An 18,082-nucleotide genomic window follows, 5' to 3' on the forward strand; every position below is an offset into this window, starting at 1 on the left:
CTTTTTTCTTTTCCTTTCTCTTTTCTTTCCTTCCTTCCTTCTTCTCACTCTTTGCTTTCCCCTCCTTTTTTTCTCTTTCTTTCCTTCCTTCCTTTTTTCTTTTTCTTTCTTCCTCTCCCTCTCTTTTTTGTTTTTGGTGTTCTTTTTGGCTGCGCTGAGTGACATGCGGGATCTTAGTTCCCCAACCCGGGATCAAACCCATGCCCCCTACAGTGGAAGCACGGAGTCTTAACCACTGGACCACCAGGGAAGTCCCTGTATCTGTTTTCTTTCACTGCTTTCTTTTCTCCCCAGTCCTGCTTGCAAAGGATCCACCAAGGCTTGGTTTTTTACGAGAAGCTGCTGGGCTCAGATATTTTCACAGGGGAGCCTTCGCTACTCCCCGATGGCCCTGTGGGCCAGCTTCATGCCTCCCTACTGGGCCTCAGGGAACTCTTGCAGGTATGAACTAGGGGCCTGGAGAAGTGGGGCTTGCAGGTGTCAGAGACAGGGCCTGGCGGGGGAGTGAAGGATCTAGAGTCCTCTCTGATTGTGTCCTGTGTCCTTTCAGCCCGAGGGTCACCACTGGGAGATTGAGCAGACTCCAAGCCCCAGTCCCAGCCAGCCGTGGCAGCGCCTCCTTCTCCGCCTCAAGATCCTTCGCAGCCTCCAGGGCTTTGTGGCTGTAGCTGCCAGGGTCTTTGCCCATGGAGCAGCAACTCTGAGCCCCTAAGCCAGCAGCTTAAGGATGGCACCCAGACCTCCATGGCTCAGCAATGCTAAGATGAATTTATCAGCCTAGACACCTGTGAGCCAACAAGTTAATCAGTCCACTAATTTTAACAGGACTTGCTCTGTTGAAAAACTACCAAAACTGACTTATGATGCTGACCTAGAACAGGTTGAATATTTATTACATGGGAAGGGAAATTTTGGGATTATTTATCGTCATGGCAGCAGTTTGGGGAGGAGGATTATTTATTATATTTATACTGAATTATGCACTTTTTTCAATAAAGACTTATTTATGTGGATATCTAAGTCTAATTTCTAGGCTTGTTAGTAAAAAGAAACAGAACGGAAAAACAGGGCCAAAGGACTACAAAATGCATCCTTCTACTCTGCAGGGCTATGGTGGAGAGGGATCTTTCCTCATGACCCCTTGGTATATAGAGTAACCGTGATCTTTTTGGCCTTAATCCCTACATGGCTAAGCAAGCTGAATGAGATTACAAGGGACTGTGATTAGGAAGTGGGGGTCCTAAGTGTGGCCCTCTCTTGCTCCCTGACCCAGGGCTTCCTTCCCTGCTTTCCTGGCCAAGAGTGTATTTGGCCAAAGACAGGAGTTCTGAATCACTGCAGGATCAGAAGTCAGAGCTGTTTTGAGCAGAAAGGGCACTCCAGGAAGATGAAGTAGGCACTAGGTTAGTCTTATCAGCTACTAAAATGTTGAAAGCCTTCCATATTGGAAAGAAGCCACTGCCCTGAGCCCTCCAAGTACCTCCTAACTGTTCTGGCCTGCTCTCAAATTCCTATACCTCCCAGCACAGCAGGCAGCCTCCAGGCTCCTAGCTGGAGCTATGGGTAACATCTGTTCTGATTCATTGGTGACTGTTCCTTACCCGTATTATGCTTCTACCTCTCACTCCAAATCCCACGGTTAACCCAGTTTAGAAGGAGCACATGCCTGATTTCCCATCCTTGGAGAGCAACATCATGATGTGAGAGGTAGGAGGGGCAAAATATATGGAAAGAACAGAGAAAATGTAGTTTCTAGTAGTCAGAAGGAATCAAGGGCCCATCTGTGTAGAAATGGCTGCGAGGGAAGACGTAAGCTTCATCCACGGTGTTCTGGCCAGCCAACAGTGGGTCACCATTTGGCATGATTTCTTCAATCTTCATGCTGTTTCTGAAGACTAGATAGTCCAGAGAAAGAAGTCAGGCCCTGATCTTAGGCAAGGAGTTCCCAAAGCAGCAGGGAAAGTGAGAGAGGATGGCAGCAGAGGCCTAGACAGGGCCTGAGGGGGTCACTTAGGTGGGGCGGGGGAGGCGTGTGTGTATTTCCTAATAAAAGGAATCACAGGGATATAAGCCTTTCTCCAATGAGGAGCTCAGAACTGTCTTTTTCTGTAGTGGGTGAGGGAGGGGAGTTGGGAACGGGAATGTGTCCCCTCTTCCCTAGCCCCATCTCATCACTTACTTTCCATGTCCTCAGTGTTCAAGTGCCTCAGATCATGGGGCAAATCCGGCTCTGGCAGTGGCTGTGAAATAGGCTCTGGAATAGGCTCCAGCTTCAGTCCTGGTCCCAGGTCTGGCACTGGGACTCTCTGTGACACCTCGCCTAGTGTGGGCTCCAGCACGGGCTCCAGAGTGGACTCCAGTGTGGGCTCCAGAGTGGACTCCAGCACAGGCTCCAGAGTGGACTCCAGCACGGGCTCCAGAGTGGGCTCCAGCACGGGCTCCAGAGTGGGCTCCAGTGCTGGCCCCAAATCCAGCCCTGCCTCCAGCAGTGGCTCTAAGTCCAGGCCCGGCCCTGGCTCTGGCCCTGGTGTCAGCCCCAGATCCAGCTCGAATGACTCCAGTTCTGGCTCCAGCTTAAGCTCCGGCAGTTGTTGCAGCTCATCCACCTGTCTGGATACCCCAATACAGACAAAGGAGCAGGGCTCAGTCGTTTAGGTAAAGTGGGGAATGGTAGAGAAAGCAAAGGCTATCTCTCTAGTCTAAAAGGCAATAGAGCAGAGGGCTTAAGGTTAACCAGAGGTTTAAATCCTATCATTTACGAGTTGGGTGACCTTAGGCAAAGTGACCTAACCTCTCTGACCTCAGATTTATCATCTGTAAAAAGGGAACAACAATACCTCATAATACTGGAGAGGCAGTAAGATGGTTAAAAGCAGGGCTTTGGAATTTGACAGACCTGGATCATTGATTAGCCATGTATCTTAGGCATGCCACTTCACCACGCTAAACCTCAGGTTCCTCAGCTGAAAACAGTAATAACAGTATCTTCTGCCTCATAGGACAATTATGAAGATTCAATAAATGAGAAAATGAACACAAAGCATTTAGCCCAGTGCCTGGAACATAATAAACTTTCATTAAATGTGGCTGTTATCATTCATTACTGGCTCAAATGGGTTCTCATAAGGATTAAATTTTAAAAATGTTCTAAAAAAATCTAGTACCATGCTTGGCATTAAGTAGATGTCCATTAACATCAATGATTATGACTATTATTATCAGGGAACCCCTGTGGAGACAACCTAAGGATGGCAGCAGGAAAACAGAGAGGAGAGAGACTAAAAGAGCCGGAAACAAACCCAGAAGGCTGGGGAGTGTGGGTCAGTAGGAAAGAAGGCTGGAGAGACCGGAATTGGGCAGGTTTGGGTCACTATATCAGCCAAAAAGAGTTAGGGAAGATGGGCAAAGAGTTCTCATCTCACCTGTTAGAGACCACAATGAGCTTATGTTTCAGGTATTTCTTCCGTTCCTGGAGATTAACTATGGGGGACAGACACAGGAGGCAGGGGAGGTCAGGAGATTGGACACATAGCCCCAGGGTCCCCTAGTGCAGGTGGTCCTGACAGTCATGTCTCCCTACTAACTAGCAGTGTCCCACAGACAAAGCCCTTAACTTCTTTGGGTGTCAGTTTTCCCACGCTGAAAGGAAAGAGTTGGATTTGTGGATGCCTGTGGATCCTTGCACTCTACCAGTGAAGTATATCAATGCTTCTCACCTTTCTCCTGGGAGTAGCGCCCAAAAGCCTCATCCCGGGGGATTCGTGGGTAGAGGAAGCACAGTGGGTTCTCAGGTATGTTCTCCTCAGTGAGCAGCTGGTACTGGCTGATGATTTTGGCCAGCGGGAGTGACTGCAGCACCTCCTTGGTGAAGGGCTGCACAGAGTAGATGAGCACCTTATCTGGAGAGTGGATACAGGAACAGGCAGGCTTGAGGGAAGAGGCTGGGCCTGGGAGCTCCACACCCTGTCTGCCCAACAACAAATCTGCTGAGGGATGCAGGACAGAGCCAGGGAAGCCAAGGGCAGGCAGAGGGGCAGCAAGAGAGGCTGTGGAAACAGGAGGGCAGGGCAGCTGACCATCATCTTGGTGTTCCACCCAGGAGCAGGTAATGCCCCCTTCCAATGTTTCACTGAAGCGCAGCAGAAAGGTGCCAGAGATGGTCTTCTTCAGCAGCCGGCGCTCCTGGCTCCGGCTTACAAAGCCCATGATGTGTCTGCAGCACAGAGAGCAGCTGTGAGCCCCTCCTGCCTCCTGCTCCCCTTGTAGAGGGACAGACTGCCAGGTCTGGGCCCTGGCTCTGCCACCTTGTTACAAACTGTTCCATGTTGGCCAAGTCATTTCACTTTACTGACAATATCCACCTCCCAGGGTTGGAGGTGGTGTGAAGCTGCGGTGAGGTCACACAGATGAAAAGCACCTTGTAAAAGGCAAAGTGCTACACAAATGGGCAGGCAGTGTGGTTGAAAGAGCATAGGCGTGAGGTCAGACAGGCCTCGGTTTGAATCTCAGCTCTGCCCCTGGTATAAGTCCTTTAACCTCTCTGAGCTTTCATTTCCTCCCTTGAGGGTGGCAACACCCATCACCCAGCAAGGTTATAAGGATTACGTGAGAGAATTCATAAAAAGCACCCCGCAGGCTCTGGAACACAGTGGATGCTAGACAAATACGGGCTAGGAGACTATTACTGCAAACGTGAGGGGGTTATGACCTGGCACCAGGTTCTGCTCTCTCCCCCTATTTGCCACATGAGGGCGCACAGAGTCCACTCTCAAGCAGAGAAAGGCGGCAGGGAAGAGAGGGAGGCTGACCAAGGCCTTACCCATCGTTCCAGAGATCCTTCAGGTGGTCATGTACCAGGTCCAGAATTTTGTCTAGCCATGTCCAGAATGGTAGCTTGCCAGGGGGGCTCTCTCGCTGAAGGAGGAATGGAAAGGCAGGAAGAGATGTGGAACTGCCCTGGGTGTGGGGAAGGACTAGTAATTGGATGGGGGCCAAGGTCTAGCTGCACAGGATGCAGAGAGTTACCTTAATGAAATTGACCCAGGACAACAAGTCACCCTCAGTCTTGGAGTTCTGCCCTGTGGGCAGACAGATAGTTCAGATGACAGAAGGCAGGGCCAAGGGTCCTGGGACAGAAAGGATGGAGGGTGCGGGCAGACAAAGGCTGGGGAAACGCTGAGAGAATAGAAGGTCTGTACCAAACAGCTTGTCCCGCAGCATGCCAAGCTGGTCTGAGTTGAGGCCTCGGCCAACGTAGGAGGAGAACTGCCAACTGAGAGCAGGGCCCAGCAAGTCCCAGGGGGCCTTGGCGGGGCTGGAGAAGAACTGCTGATTCTGCAGAGGTAGGAAGGGACCGGGTGGCTCAGAAGTAGTGCCCTCACACCAAGCTTCCACGCCCCTCCTTGCCACCCTTCACCTCTTGGCCCCCACCGCCTACCTGGGGGTCTGAGCTGAGCAGATTGAACCAGAGAACCGAGGCCCAGGCGACTGAGAGTTGGTTCATGTTAGAAATAATCACCACAGGAAGGGTGTCTGTCTGGGGAGGAGACAGAAATCACAGAAGAGGGATGTGATGTTTCCAGCTGTAGACATCTGTCAAGGGCAGACAATATTCCACCCTGAGAGGCTTCTGCTTAACCCCTCCTTAGGTCTTCCCCCAAACGCACTCCATTTTCACTCACTTTCAGTTCCTGCTTCAGACCCTGGTAGGTGTATCTGACTGTGAAGCTGATAATGTGCAGTTCCTCTGTCACGGCTAGCAGCCCCTGGGACAGCAGAAGACACAGTGATCAGCGTGCCTTTTGGTAAGTTCCTCCTGCCCCCCAACCCCCTGTCCAGGCCTCACCTTATTGCTGCCCTTTCCTGAACTACCTGAACGCTGCTCCATCAGTGTCTGTGAATTGAGGGGAGGGAGAGAGAAGGCCAGAGCAAGGACCCCAGCGTCCCTGGAACCCCTGCTTTGCCCTCAGGACTTCCCAAGGCCTGGGAACTTCCTCCAGCTTGTTCGATTGGACTACAACCTTAAGAGACCATCCCTTCTTACCAGGTAGCCGAAGTCCCAAATTAAGCCCTGACTCTGCCCTTTCTCAGGAGTCAAAGTTTTCTGGTTTGAGGTCAGAATGTTGAACTTCCGGAAGCTATTCCAAGGAGGGAGAAGATATATGCAGGTCAGGAGCAGAGTTATTCTAAAAACTCAGCAGGAAAATAACAAAAGTTCCACTTCATTTCAGACCTCCCCTTCTCCCTCTGTCCATACACCACCCAAATCAACCTCCTCCTTGTTTGTGTCCCCATCAGGGCTGCCACATGTGATGGTACAGGTCATGCAGTGCACGAAAGTTTGCAGTGTCCTTGTCAGGCACCTACCCTTGTGATTCAGGAGGATTTCTGTAACGAAAAAAAAAATCACTGGGAAGCAAAATAGTGTAGAAGTTAGGAATTTGGTCTGTGGAATCAGACAGACCAGGGTTCAAACCCAAATCTGCAGCTCACCAGCTATGTGGCCTTGCACTAGAGACATAAATTATCTGAACTTGTTTCCTCATTTGAATAGTGCCTTGATAATACCTAACTCATGGGGTTCCTGTGACAATTTTATTTTATTTATTTATTTTTATTATTTTTTTTTTTTTTTTGCAGTACGCGGGCCTCTCACTGTTGTGGCCTCTCCCGTTGCGGAGCACAGGCTCCGGACGTGCAGGCTCAGCGGCCACGGCTCACGGGCCCAGCCGCTCCGTGGCATGTGGCATCTTCCCGGACCGGGGCACGAACCCGTGTCCCCTGCATCGGCAGGCGGACTCTCAACCACTGCGCCACCAGGGAAGCCCCCTGTGACAACTTTAAATTGGGTACTTGACAAGCTACATGTCACGTAGTAAGCACTCAACAAAAGAGATGAGCTATTTCTATGAGGTAGGGATGGAAGGGAAAAGAACACAGCCCCAGGGCCCTGTTGTGAAGAGTAGGTGCCTCCTCCACCCCACCACCCCACTTCCTGGCCACCCCTTGGTCCCACCCTTCACCTGCCCCAACTTACCTGTCAATGGAGACTTCTGCAGTCAGTGACTCATTGCCTTCCTGGAGTCTCACCAGCAGCCTGCAAGGGAGGGAAGGAGATGGGGGAAAGTGGTCAACTTCAATCTCCTGGATAGACCAGATGTTTGAAAAAAACAAGGGAAGAGATTAGAAGAGGTAAGGAGATTGAGGGGAAAAGAGAGAAGAAACAGCCAAGAGTGGGAAGATTTGTAAAACCAGAAAGCATCAGTGCCAGGGCTGGTAAAAGGAAGTAGGAATGAGTTCTGAAATGCCAACCTTGTTCGGACGGTGAACTTGCTCCCAGTCTTGAGGATGAGGGGTCGATGGGGAGTTTGGGGCATGCAGGGCTGGGTTTCTACTACAAAGGCTCTGGGGAGATGTGGAGAGAATATATAGAGGTCAGTATCTGTAAGAATGGCTCGCCTTGTCCCTTCCCTCTGGCCTCCCTCGAGGTCCCTCCCTGGCCTCTAGACCTGTGGAGCAGGCGAAGTAGCAGCTCTGTGACCTGGGCCTTCCGCAGATCCACCCCTTCGATCAGAGGGTCCCCCTGATAGGTGACCATGTGACTCAATCCCTTCAGCTCCTTCAGCAGCTGCCGCAGATGAAACAACAGCTTTGCTCCAGCTGTGAACCTGGGTGACAGAATCCAAGGGAGAAAGAATCCATCAGTTTCCTGGAATCCCCAAACAGGCTCCAAGAGCTCCCCTTTAACTATGTGGAAAGTCAGAAACTGACTGGGACAAAAAAGAATCCAGGAAACATGTGAAAGATTTTTCAACTTTGTTCATAACCTAAGGAATGAATATCAAAGCCGCTTTCACATATAAAATTGATAAAAGATTTAGTAACATAATAAAGCTAACTTTCACATGATGCTTGATATGTACTTTTTTTTTTTTTTTTTGCGATACCCGGGCCTCTCACTGTTGTGGCCTTTCCCGTTGCGGAGCACAGGCTCCGGACGCGCAGGGTCAGCGGCCATGGCTCACAGGCCCAGCCGCTCCGTGGCATGTGGGATCCTCCCAGACCGGGGCACGAACCCGTGTCCCCTCATCGGCAGGCGGCAGGCGGACGCTCAACCACTGCGCCACCGGGGAAGCCCTGATATGTACTTTTTATTCTAAGTGCTTCACACATCTTCATGCATAGGGTTAATTCTTACAACAACCCTATGAGGTAGGTACTATTATTATCCCTATTTTACAGATGGTAAAGCTGAGGCACAGAAAGATTAAAGTGACTTGCTCAAGGTCATAAAACTAGTAAGGGATGAAGTTGTATGTGTTTTACTGTCTATATAATAAGAAATAATAATAATAGGCAATATGGTAACAGGAAAACAATTATCCACTACGTAAGAGCAAACAGATTGGGATAGCAGTTTGGAACTATTTTTTTAAAAAGCTTCAGGGTACTTCCCTGGTGGTCCAGTGGTTAAGACTCCACACTTCCAATGCAAGGGGCGCGGGTTCAATCCCTAGTCGGGGAACTAAGATCCCACATGCTGCGTGGTGTGGCCAAAAAATATATAAAAAATAAAAAGCTTCAAAAAATGTATATACATTTTGCAGTATTCCATTTCTAAGATATATCCTAAGGAAATAATCAGACAAACAAATGGACAAAGACAGATGTTCATAGTTCATAGCTTTGTTTTCTGTAATAGAAAAATTAGAAAAAATTGGTATTGGGTATATAAATTATGGCACATTGACATCATGGAATACTATGCAACCATTAAAAATAATGATATAGACACAAATTTTTGACAAGAAAAAATTTTCAAAAACATTAAATTATAAAAATTACAAGACAGTATATATATGATATAATCTGAGTTCTGTTTAAAATAGATGTATATTTGTGAATATGCACCAGGAAAATCTGGAAAAATGTATTCAAAAGCATTAACAGGGGACTTCCCTGGTGGTCCAATGGTTAAGACTTCACCTTCCAATGCAGGGGGTGTGGGTTCGATCCCTGGTCGGGGAGCTAAGATCCCACATGCCTCATGGCCAAAAAACCAAAACATAAAACAGAAGCAATATTGTAACAAATTCAATAAAGACTTTAAAAATGGTCCATATCAAAAAATTTTTTTTGAAAAGCATTAACAGTGGTTACCTCTGAATGATCAGATTATGCACATGGGTAATTTTTACTTTTTTTCTCTTATAAGTTTTCTGAAATTTTTCCAATTAGTATATTTTATATTTACAATCAGAAAAAGAAATACAGCTCTTTGTATTAAAAACAATGAAACAAAAGAACAACACAGTAACAGCACCACCACCAAGAAAAGGTATTGGGTTGGCCAAAAAGTTCATTCAGTTTTAAGTAAAAACAAAAAACACATTTTTCATTTTCACCAAGAATTTTATCGAACAATACATTCACTAACCGAGCGAACTTTTTGGCCAATCCAATATATACTTTAACCCAGGAATATCACTTCTGATAACTTACATTACAGAAATAACTGGAGATGTAAATAAAGATGGAGCTATGAGGTTATTTACTGTAGCACTGTTTAAAATAGCAAGAAATCACTCACAGGCCATAATTTGCCAACCCCTGTACAAAATGATGAATACATGTGCAACTGTAATGTAAATACTTATCCTGTACCCTAAGCCCTATATAACTGTTTTCAATTTATCTGAACAGTGGTATATTTTTATTTTTTTATATTAAATTTTATTGGAGAATAGTTGCTTTACAATGTTGTGTTACTTTCTGCTGTACAGCAAAGTGAATCAGCTACATGTATACATATATTCCCTCTTTTTTGGATTTCCTTTCCATTTAGGTCACCACAGAGCACTGAGTAGAGTTCCCTGTTCTATACAGTAGGTTCTCATTAGTTATCTATTTTATACATAGTATCAATAGTGTATATATGTCAATCCCAGTCTCCCAGTTCATTCCACGGGTGCCCCCCCATGGTATATTTTTAATAGTTTAAATTATAATAAATTTTATCATGACAAAATATCTAAATAATAGGTATTTTTCAAATATGTTGAAGGACACATTAGTTATTTTTTCTACATCACAATAAAATTAATATAAAATAAGGAGTTTACTGGAAAACAAATAAAGAAATTTGTTTAGGGCTTCCCTGGTGGTGCAGTGGTTAAGAATCCGCCTGCCAATGCAGGGGACACAGGTTCAAGCCCTGGTCCGGGAAGATCCCACATGCTGCGGAGCAACCAAGCCTGTGCGCCACAACTACTGAGCCTGCGTTCTAGAGCGCAAGAGCCACAACTACTGAGCCCACGTGCCACAACTACTGAAGCCCGCGCGCCTAGAGCCTGTGCTCCGCAACAAGAGAAGCCACCGCAATGAGAAGCCTGTGCACCGCAATGAAGAGTAGCCTCCGTTCACCACAACTAGAGAAAGCCCGCGCACAGCAACGAAGACCCAATACAGCCAAAAAAAGAAAAAAAAAAAAGTATCATGCGTAGGGACTTCCATGATGGTCCAGTGGTTAAGACTCCACCCTTCCACTGTAGGGGGTGCGGGTTTGATCCCTAGTTGGGGAATGATCCCACATCCCATATGCTGTGTGGCATGGCCAAAAGATGCAAAAAATAAAAGTATCATGGGCATGGGTAAATATGATATAGTGCTAAGTTAAAAAAAACAAACAAACCCACAGATCTCAAAACAGTATGAACAGTATGATTCAATTTTTGTTTAATAATATTATAGTAGCTACATCTGGATATTAAGGTAACTGGTAATTTTTTTTTTTGGCATTATATTCACTGCACTGAAAAAAAGGTAAAACGATATTTCTCGGGTGATTAAGCAGGAAGGAGAAATCGGATTGTGGATCAATTCATTACTTTCCCCAAAGCAAAGACTGGGCTCTGGGCTCCCTGAGTGGTGAGAATGAAGAGCAGAGCATAGCTGCAGTCAGACAAGGGAGCTGGGATCATTCTGGGGAGCAGAGATTAAGGAGGGCAATATCTCTTGTCATATACAGGGCATTATAACCTACAAAGCACAGGGGGTAGGTAGGACTAGGGCCAGGTGAGCACGAGGGTGGGGAGGTGCCTCTCACCACTTCTCCAACTGCTCCAACCCTCCATCCGGGGGACCTCCAATGCAGGCTTTCTGCTGCTGAACTTTCCACTCCTCCAACTTGGGCAGCAGTAGCTCAATTAGGGTAGTTAATCGGCCTAGCAGTGCTTTGGAGGCATCTAGCACCTCCTATGAAAGACATAAAGTGAGTGCTGAGAGCCTCTCACCATCACCCTCCACCATTCAACCAGGGATGAAGAGACAAAGAAGCCAAGGCTAGGAGGCCCGGGCTCCCGATGCCTCATTTTCCCCAGTTCCCTGCTGCCCACTCCCTCTGTCCTCTGCCACCCACCTTTCTCCTTCTGTCCAGTTCATTGAGCGTTTCCTGCAGAATGTCCTGCTGTCTGGTCTGATGGGGGTCCAAAGAGGGTGTCCTTGCTGGACAGCAGGAGCAGGAGTGAGACAAATGCTCAGACCTAGGGCTCCTCCCCCTTCTCCTTCCCAGCCCAGACCTCAGCGAGAGTCAGGAGTGGGGAGTTCTGAAGGGAGAAGAAGGGGAACCAACCAAAGCACAGGCACCTCTGGGCCCTCATGCAAATTCTGAATGGTCTTGCTAGAACCAGAAGCCCACTGAATCTGCTAAGGCAGTTTCCCAAGCATCCCCTCCAACATTCACTAGCTGTCCCTCAGCTACACCTCCAGCCTGACCTCTACAACATACCCTGGCACCTCCAGCTTTGCAATGGCAGCAGGACTGTAACCAGCAAGATGCAGCCGAAGGTGATTACTGCTTACTGGGGCTTTCCCCTTCTGCTCTATTCTACCCTTGGCCTCCCAGTAGGCATCTTTCTCCCACCCCTCAATGTGCTTTCTACCTGAGGTCTGGATCTTATATCGGAAGTAGAAGACATCCTGCTGGTCTTTCAGTTGGCTGATGGATTTCACCAGCTTCTGCAGAGGAGATGAGACCCTGATGAGGCTGCTTCTGTGAGAGGAGGCAGGCTGAGTCCTGCCCACCCTGGCTCTTGCCACATCTACCAACCTCCATCATAGCCTTTAATTCCAGGATCCGGGATTCAATCTCATGCTGCTGGCTCTCCCCAGGTGCTGCAAGGGCTGGTTCTTCTCCTTGCTCCTGAAATAAGAGGCTCTGAGCACATTTCAACTCTGACCTTTCATCCCTGAAATCCAGGCCTGAAATGAAACCACAGGATGTGGAGGGATCTTGTTCTGAGGCAAATTTGCTGAGTCCTTTGCAGGATCCCTCTCTACTCCAGGAGCTTTCAATATCACCACCAAATTGTTCTCACCAATTGAGCCCTCTGAGCCTGGGTCAGAATTCTTTTTTCTTCCAGAAGGAGATTAAAGATCATCTCAGCCAATTGGGTAGCACCCTGGGGAAAGGCCTGCAGTAGGAAAAGAGAAAGGACTGATTTAACTTAACTACCATCAATGAACTACCACCTCAGGCCCTCCCCACCAGTGACCTCAGTATTCTCCCCTTCTTCAGGGTCCCAGGCCCTACCCCTTTTCACCACTGGTCCCCCAAACCCTAGCCTCTTTCCAAACAGGTCATCTAGACTATGTCCTTCTCTCTGCCAGTGATCTCCCGAGTCCAGACTCTGTCCCATTTTCCCCAGATCTTCCCCGGTCCTTTGAACCTCCAGGTCCTGTTCTATGTTCCATACCCTAAAACGTACTCCTCTACACTCAGCTGCCATTCCTACTTTGTTATTCCTGGCTCCTCCAAGTACCTGAATGTCCCGATAGAATTTTCGCAAGTTGTGCTGTAGCAACAAACACTCAGGGTCCTGGCTGCAGCGGCTACACTCATAGTTCAGTTGGTCCAAGAAGTGGAAGAACAGCATATTAGCCTTGGCCTCATCATTGCCCAGTGCAGCTTCCTGCCTAGGGACCAGGAAGGACAAGGATTAGTATCTCTGCAGGGTTGCTACCATCTTGAGGCCTTCCAACCCCTTCCTGCCCTTGGTGTCTCCAGGATCCTGGGGGCTCAGAAGAAAGAAATCATTTTCCTCATCCCCCCAACTTCCTGAAGGCCTCACCAGTTCTGATCTTCAATCCAGACAGACAAGTTCTGTCGAATGTCCACCGGCAGGAGGCTATTTGAATAGAGCTGGTGCAGCTGATCCTGAAATGGGCTGTCAAGATTCTGCAGCATCTCCCACTGCGCCATTTGGGGTCTGAGCCTAAAGGATGCATGTTCCCAATTGGAAATTTTGCTGGACTAAACCATCCACAGTCTCGTGATTGTTTATTATTACAAATTTTAAGAAATGTTTAATTATACAGGTAAGAAAAAATACAGAAAAAAAGTAAAGTCTAGATTGACTCCACTCCCAATCTTGGTCCCTTTTCCTCCTCTCCAGAAGTAACCAATATTATCAGTTTGGCGTATATTCTTCCAGGGAGTACTATTTAAGAGCTCCAATATGTAGGCCTTTTTGTTTCAATGGTAATTTTCAAACACACAACAAAGTAGAGTGAATAGTACAAGGATCATCCATGTACCCATCATCCAGCTTCAACAAACATGTATGACACTTCCGCAATCTCATGTCATCTATCTCCCCCAATGAATTTATTTTAAATTTATTTGTTCGTGTTTGTATTCACTTATGCTGGAGCATTTAAAGGTCAGTCTTAAGTATTTAAAAAAAGGGTTTTTTAAAATTATTTATTTATTTTTGGCCACACCGCACGGCATGCAGGATTTTAGTTCCCCCACCAGGGATTGAACCCACTGCAGTGGAAGCGTGGAGTCTTAACCACTAGACCACCAGGGAAGTCTCAGTCTTAAGTATTTATTTCAGCATTATCCCGGCTGGCCCCAAAGCTTTATCAGAGGCTGAACCTCCTTGGAGATAAACTGCTCTCCATGTTGGAAGGAGGAGCTCCATTCTCTAGAAGATGTTTAAGATATTTAAATACTGTGTAAGGGGTCACTGAATCCCTAAGATTGTGACACTTTTATGACTTCTGTCAATCTCTGATTCTTCATGTGGATTATTAAGTTCATGAGAAAATTCACTCAAAACTTGTTCTTGCCTGCCACCAAGCAGGCTGGGAGGAGCCCTTCTCCCTACCTTTCCCCGCCCACTGCCATCTGTCTGTTTAGGAAATCAAAACATCTTGCAGCCTGAACCTAACAAAAAAGAATTAACACCCACGTCTGTGGTCTAAAAAAAGGTCACATGATTTTATTACAAATCAAATGCTTGGGGTGGGAAAGATTCTTTTCCACCAGTACAAATAATCATGAGCTGCCTTTCTACCTCTGGGAAGTAGGAACAAGGGAAGTAAAGAATTGGGCAGGGGCTCCTACTTTTCACTTTAACCCTTTAGTAGTGCTTGACTTTTTACACTAAAAAACAAACGACGAGGCCCCAGCTCCTAAGGAACTAATTGGCTGGTATTAATAAAGCAAGGCGGCAAGTAAACCCTGAGGTTTAAATACGAAAAACAAAATCAAAAAACCTGGCCTTCTTAAATAGATTGCAAGCACGGAGGTTAAGGGCTGTAAACTCCTTTTTTCTCCAGTTATCCAACACTCTTTTAGGCGCGTATTTTGTGCTCAATAAGCTTTTCTGAAAAGAACTCTAGTTTTTTCTTTCTTTTTTTTGGTAAGAATCAAAAATAACAGACCGGAAGGTAAAAGCGTTGGCCAAGACACTGAACCAATGCAACAATGCCAGGTTTCGGGTCTTGGAAGTTGCAGGGGCGTTTCTGGAGGACGGGGTGCGTTACGGTTGGGGACCTAGGTTGGACAGGAGGATGAAGGAGGCGACAGCTCCTGTTTCAACCTGGGGACAGAGTCTGAACCCTGCGGGGCGTACCCCCCAGGGCCTGCCTGCCCTCTCAGAGAGAAACCCCCGCCTCCACCCACACCCCCACGCACCTTCTCAGGGCCGGTACCTGGTTAGAGTCTCAGCCCCCGCTCCCTCCAGTAGCTGTGGTCCAGGCTTCCGGTTCCCAGAGAGAGCTCTGGCACCAGGGCCTCCCGCGCCGCCCTCGGCTTCGGCCCGCCTCTCGAACCCACCCCCTTGCCACAGGCTTGAGTGAGCGGCTGAACCCCGGAACTCGCCATTCCCATAGAGGCGCCCCGACACTGGCTGCCATTCAGCCAACCTCTTCTCCAGGCTGTGAGTTCATTGGCGCCACCACAACTCCTCCTTCTCCGCGAGGCGGGACAAGCGGAGCTGAAACCACACCTCTAACTGCAGCGATTGGTAGGAAAGCTCAAGTAAGCCCTGCCCCGTATCTGCGGAGGGAGGAATCCAATGAACAGAAGAGCTCAGGTCTGAAACAGCTGATTTCCGAGAACCCGCACAGACGCAGCGGAACCGAGACTGGCTCAGGACCTTGGAGGCGCTGAGCTAACAAGCGAGACGGAATTTCGACATATTGGGACAGGAAGGGGAGGGCTTAAGTAATAACAACAAAACCCACAAAAGCCTATTTATTGTTGGTACCGTGCTAAGCATTAGGACACCGTACCGTTTTTAATTTCCACGAAACCCATTGCATATCACTATTCTTTAGAAATTTAAAAAACTGAGTTTGGAGAAAGAAGGTACTAGTCAATGGTCGCTGAAGCTCTAACAAGTGGAGCCTGGATTCAAAGCCAAATTCTCTGATTCCAAACCACAAACTTTAAAATTTCTACATTTTACAGTACTGCCTTCCTCCTTGATAAAAAAAATCAGAGATTTGGATTTTGAACACACACGTACAACTTGTCAGAATATTAGATCTAGTCATCATGTTTACCACCTTTTTTTTTTTTTTTTGGCTGCACTGCGCTGGCATGCAGGATCTTAGTTTCCCCACCAGGGATCAAACCCGCACCCCCTGCAGTGGAAGTGTGGATTCTTAACCACTGGGCCGCCAGGGAAGTCCCACCACCTTCTTTTATAATTGATTGATTGCTGCGCAGCTTACGGGGATCTTAGTTCCCCGACCAGGGATTGAACCTGGCCCCTTGGGCAGTGAAAGAGTGGAGTCCTAACCACCGGACAGCCAAGGAATTCCATACCACCTTCTTTTATATCTCAGTAGTATTCCCATCCCTAGGATCTAAGCCATAGTCATAGAGTAAGGTCCACTGCCAGTAAGGAACTGAACTTACTACTGATACCAAAGGGGCCATGGTAGTTGTTTCTTCCAGGTGACTCAATTTGAGGTGCCCCCCAAGACCTCCTTGCTGGTCTCTGGTGGAGGGCTGTTCACCTCTCTCATTATAATACTGGATCACCCGCTGAACCCCAGCCTTCACTATAGGTTTAAGTGAAGTACTGATCATTACTCCCGTGGTCCCCCCTGACAATCCAGCCATGGCCATCAGAAGTTCATAACCCAGATCTATGACCCCGTCTCGGCCTCGTTCCTTGGCCTTGTCCGAGCAGTTCTGAACAGCATAATACAATGCTGTGCCCAGGTTGTAGAAGGTTCCCACTCCTGGCAACAGCTGGACTACATTGTGCACACTCTGCTCCTGCTCCTGCTCACAGTCCTTGATGGAGAGGGATCGTCGGGCCCTCTCTGGGTCTGGGTGCTCCCTGGCCAACAGCTGCAGAGCAGAGGCCAGGGCATCCACTGACACTCCCGTCCCTGTGCTTCTGCTTTTCTCGAGCTCTTGAAGATGTCTGATGAGGATCTGTGTCGCCTTTACACTCCCCTGGCGGTAGAGCTGAAGCTGCAGGACCCGTACATCAGCTTGACAGCCAGCTTTCTCCAAGGCAATCATCAGGGGCAGGCCTACCAGGAACTTGGGGAGAAGGGCCATGTGGGTGAAGCCAGGCAGGGATTTGGGGAGCAGGGCCCGGCAAGACAATGGGGCTGAGGAAGGTAGCCAGGATCCCAAGGATGAGTGAAGATGCACCAAGACGTTTGTCTGGTTTCCATATGGAATGGCATCCACAGCGTGCAGCAGGAAGCAGCAAAGAAGTAGCTCAGCTGGTACCATGATGAGTCTGAGACCACGCATGTCCGGAGCAGAGTGCACTGGAGACGGGAGAAACCAGAAACATACAAACCGTTTCCGTAAGGACTGTGGTCCAAAAGGAGCCCAGGACTCAGGGAGAAGAACCTCATCTATCACCTCCAAACTTCTGTTCTTTTTAGCTAAAGGACTGAGAAACAGGAAATGCAACCCAATTGTTCCCTCTTGGCCTTCTCCATCTTCAGGTCTTCCTCTGCCTGATTTCCACCCATTTAATAGGGAGCCCCAAATTACCACAAAGTCTGGTGATTAAGAAGTAATACGGCTTTGATAGATTTGGTAGCTCCTCGATCCTGTTCTGCCTACTCCTCTGTCGGGTGAAGAAAGTAGATATTGGCTTTCCCCTATTATCAGTAAGAGATGTAATCTCTGCAAATATTTGTCCATTTGTACTGGCTTCTCAAACCTTGTCCCCTTGTCACACACTGGACCTCAATACCTAAAAACTCTGTTCTTTGGCATTTCCTGCTGGTCCCTGTCACTTTCACACGCCAGCTCATGATAGAAGCTGGGAAACCCAGAATCAGAAGAGGTTAGGTATCTATGATTCTCTTTTCAGTTTAAAAATTAAATTAGCAAAAAAAAATTAAATTAGCAAGATTCAGTGTCTCATTGGAGATTTAGTACAAGGTAGATGAATGAGAAAAAAGTTAAAATGCTTCTACGTGTTTCTATTCTGTAGTTTTGCCTTATTTTTAACTTCCCTTTCCAAAGATAGAAATAACGTTATGCAGCCCATAAGAATCTGCTGGACTCATCCATTGTGGATAACAATTGTTTATCCATCAGCTGTTCTCTATGCTGAGAGAGATTGAGCTCCAGTATAATCCACCCAACTTCCACTTGTTTCTTTTACTAATCCAGTCATTCTAATGGATATAATAATGGATCACAGATTTGTGATATCATTGCTTAGCCATTTTTATTAGTTAACAATAAGTGTCTTTAAGCTTTCATCAGATTGTAAATGTTCTGAACATTTGAAGTTTCCTTGAATTA

General features: G+C 47.4%; 3 protein-coding genes across 8 annotated transcripts in view; 1 reads left to right on the forward strand and 2 right to left on the reverse strand.

Annotated features, from left to right (window-relative positions):
• The window catches only part of IL23A (interleukin 23 subunit alpha), a 5,688-nt gene extending 4,664 nt beyond the window's left edge, over positions 1-1,024 (forward strand). The window contains exons 3-4 of the mRNA XM_004274144.4: positions 295-441; positions 551-1,024. Coding sequence (XP_004274192.1) covers positions 295-441; positions 551-712 — 309 coding nt within the window. The 3' untranslated portion in view covers positions 713-1,024. The remainder of the gene's footprint in view (positions 1-294; positions 442-550) is intronic.
• Positions 868-15,137, reverse strand: STAT2 (signal transducer and activator of transcription 2). 6 transcript variants are annotated; one of them, XM_049694479.1, is made up of 25 exons: positions 14,981-15,116; positions 13,128-13,271; positions 12,819-12,972; positions 12,375-12,470; positions 12,107-12,199; positions 11,940-12,015; positions 11,417-11,502; positions 11,105-11,253; positions 7,509-7,667; positions 7,312-7,404; positions 7,037-7,096; positions 6,367-6,387; positions 6,044-6,137; positions 5,846-5,893; positions 5,682-5,765; positions 5,438-5,536; positions 5,199-5,334; positions 5,026-5,078; positions 4,820-4,914; positions 4,077-4,213; positions 3,717-3,899; positions 3,423-3,480; positions 2,390-2,610; positions 2,180-2,341; positions 868-1,895 (listed from the first exon to the last, which is right to left on the reverse strand). In XM_049694479.1, the coding sequence occupies exons 2-25, from the start codon at positions 13,256-13,258 to the stop codon at positions 1,753-1,755; spliced, it is 2,631 nt and encodes an 876-aa protein (XP_049550436.1). In that variant the 5' UTR covers positions 13,259-13,271; positions 14,981-15,116; the 3' UTR covers positions 868-1,752. The 6 variants fall into 6 exon arrangements, with proteins under 6 accessions (XP_049550436.1, XP_012390117.1, XP_012390116.1 ...); XM_012534663.3 differs by having other exon boundaries at positions 2,180-2,610; positions 14,998-15,137; XM_012534662.3 differs by having other exon boundaries at positions 2,180-2,610.
• Positions 15,138-15,299: 162 nt separating this feature from the next.
• Positions 15,300-17,453, reverse strand: APOF (apolipoprotein F). Its single transcript, XM_012534575.3, is given in 4 exon segments — positions 15,300-16,260; positions 16,263-16,321; positions 16,323-17,085; positions 17,318-17,453. Coding segments are annotated over 3 exon segments (939 nt in total). The 5' UTR covers positions 17,069-17,085; positions 17,318-17,453; the 3' UTR covers positions 15,300-16,126.
• Between the last annotated feature and the right edge of the window lie 629 nt (positions 17,454-18,082).

This window comes from Orcinus orca, chromosome 11 (genome assembly GCF_937001465.1).
Source record: "Orcinus orca chromosome 11, mOrcOrc1.1, whole genome shotgun sequence".
NCBI lineage: Eukaryota > Metazoa > Chordata > Mammalia > Artiodactyla > Delphinidae > Orcinus > Orcinus orca.

Bases quoted from the DNA above. Each gene is read 5' to 3' on its own strand.
- STAT2 (XM_012534663.3), bottom strand. From the start codon at position 13,258: ATGGCGCAGTGGGAGATGCTGCAGAATCTTGACAGCCCATTTCAGGAT. The intron at 11,503-11,939 runs GTAGAAAGCACA...CCTGCTGTCCAG, and splicing joins ATATAAGATCCAGACCTCAG to CAAGGACACCCTCTTTGGAC. The intron at 5,766-5,845 runs GTGAGGCCTGGA...CTGCTGTCCCAG, and splicing joins CAGGAAAGGGCAGCAATAAG to GGGCTGCTAGCCGTGACAGA.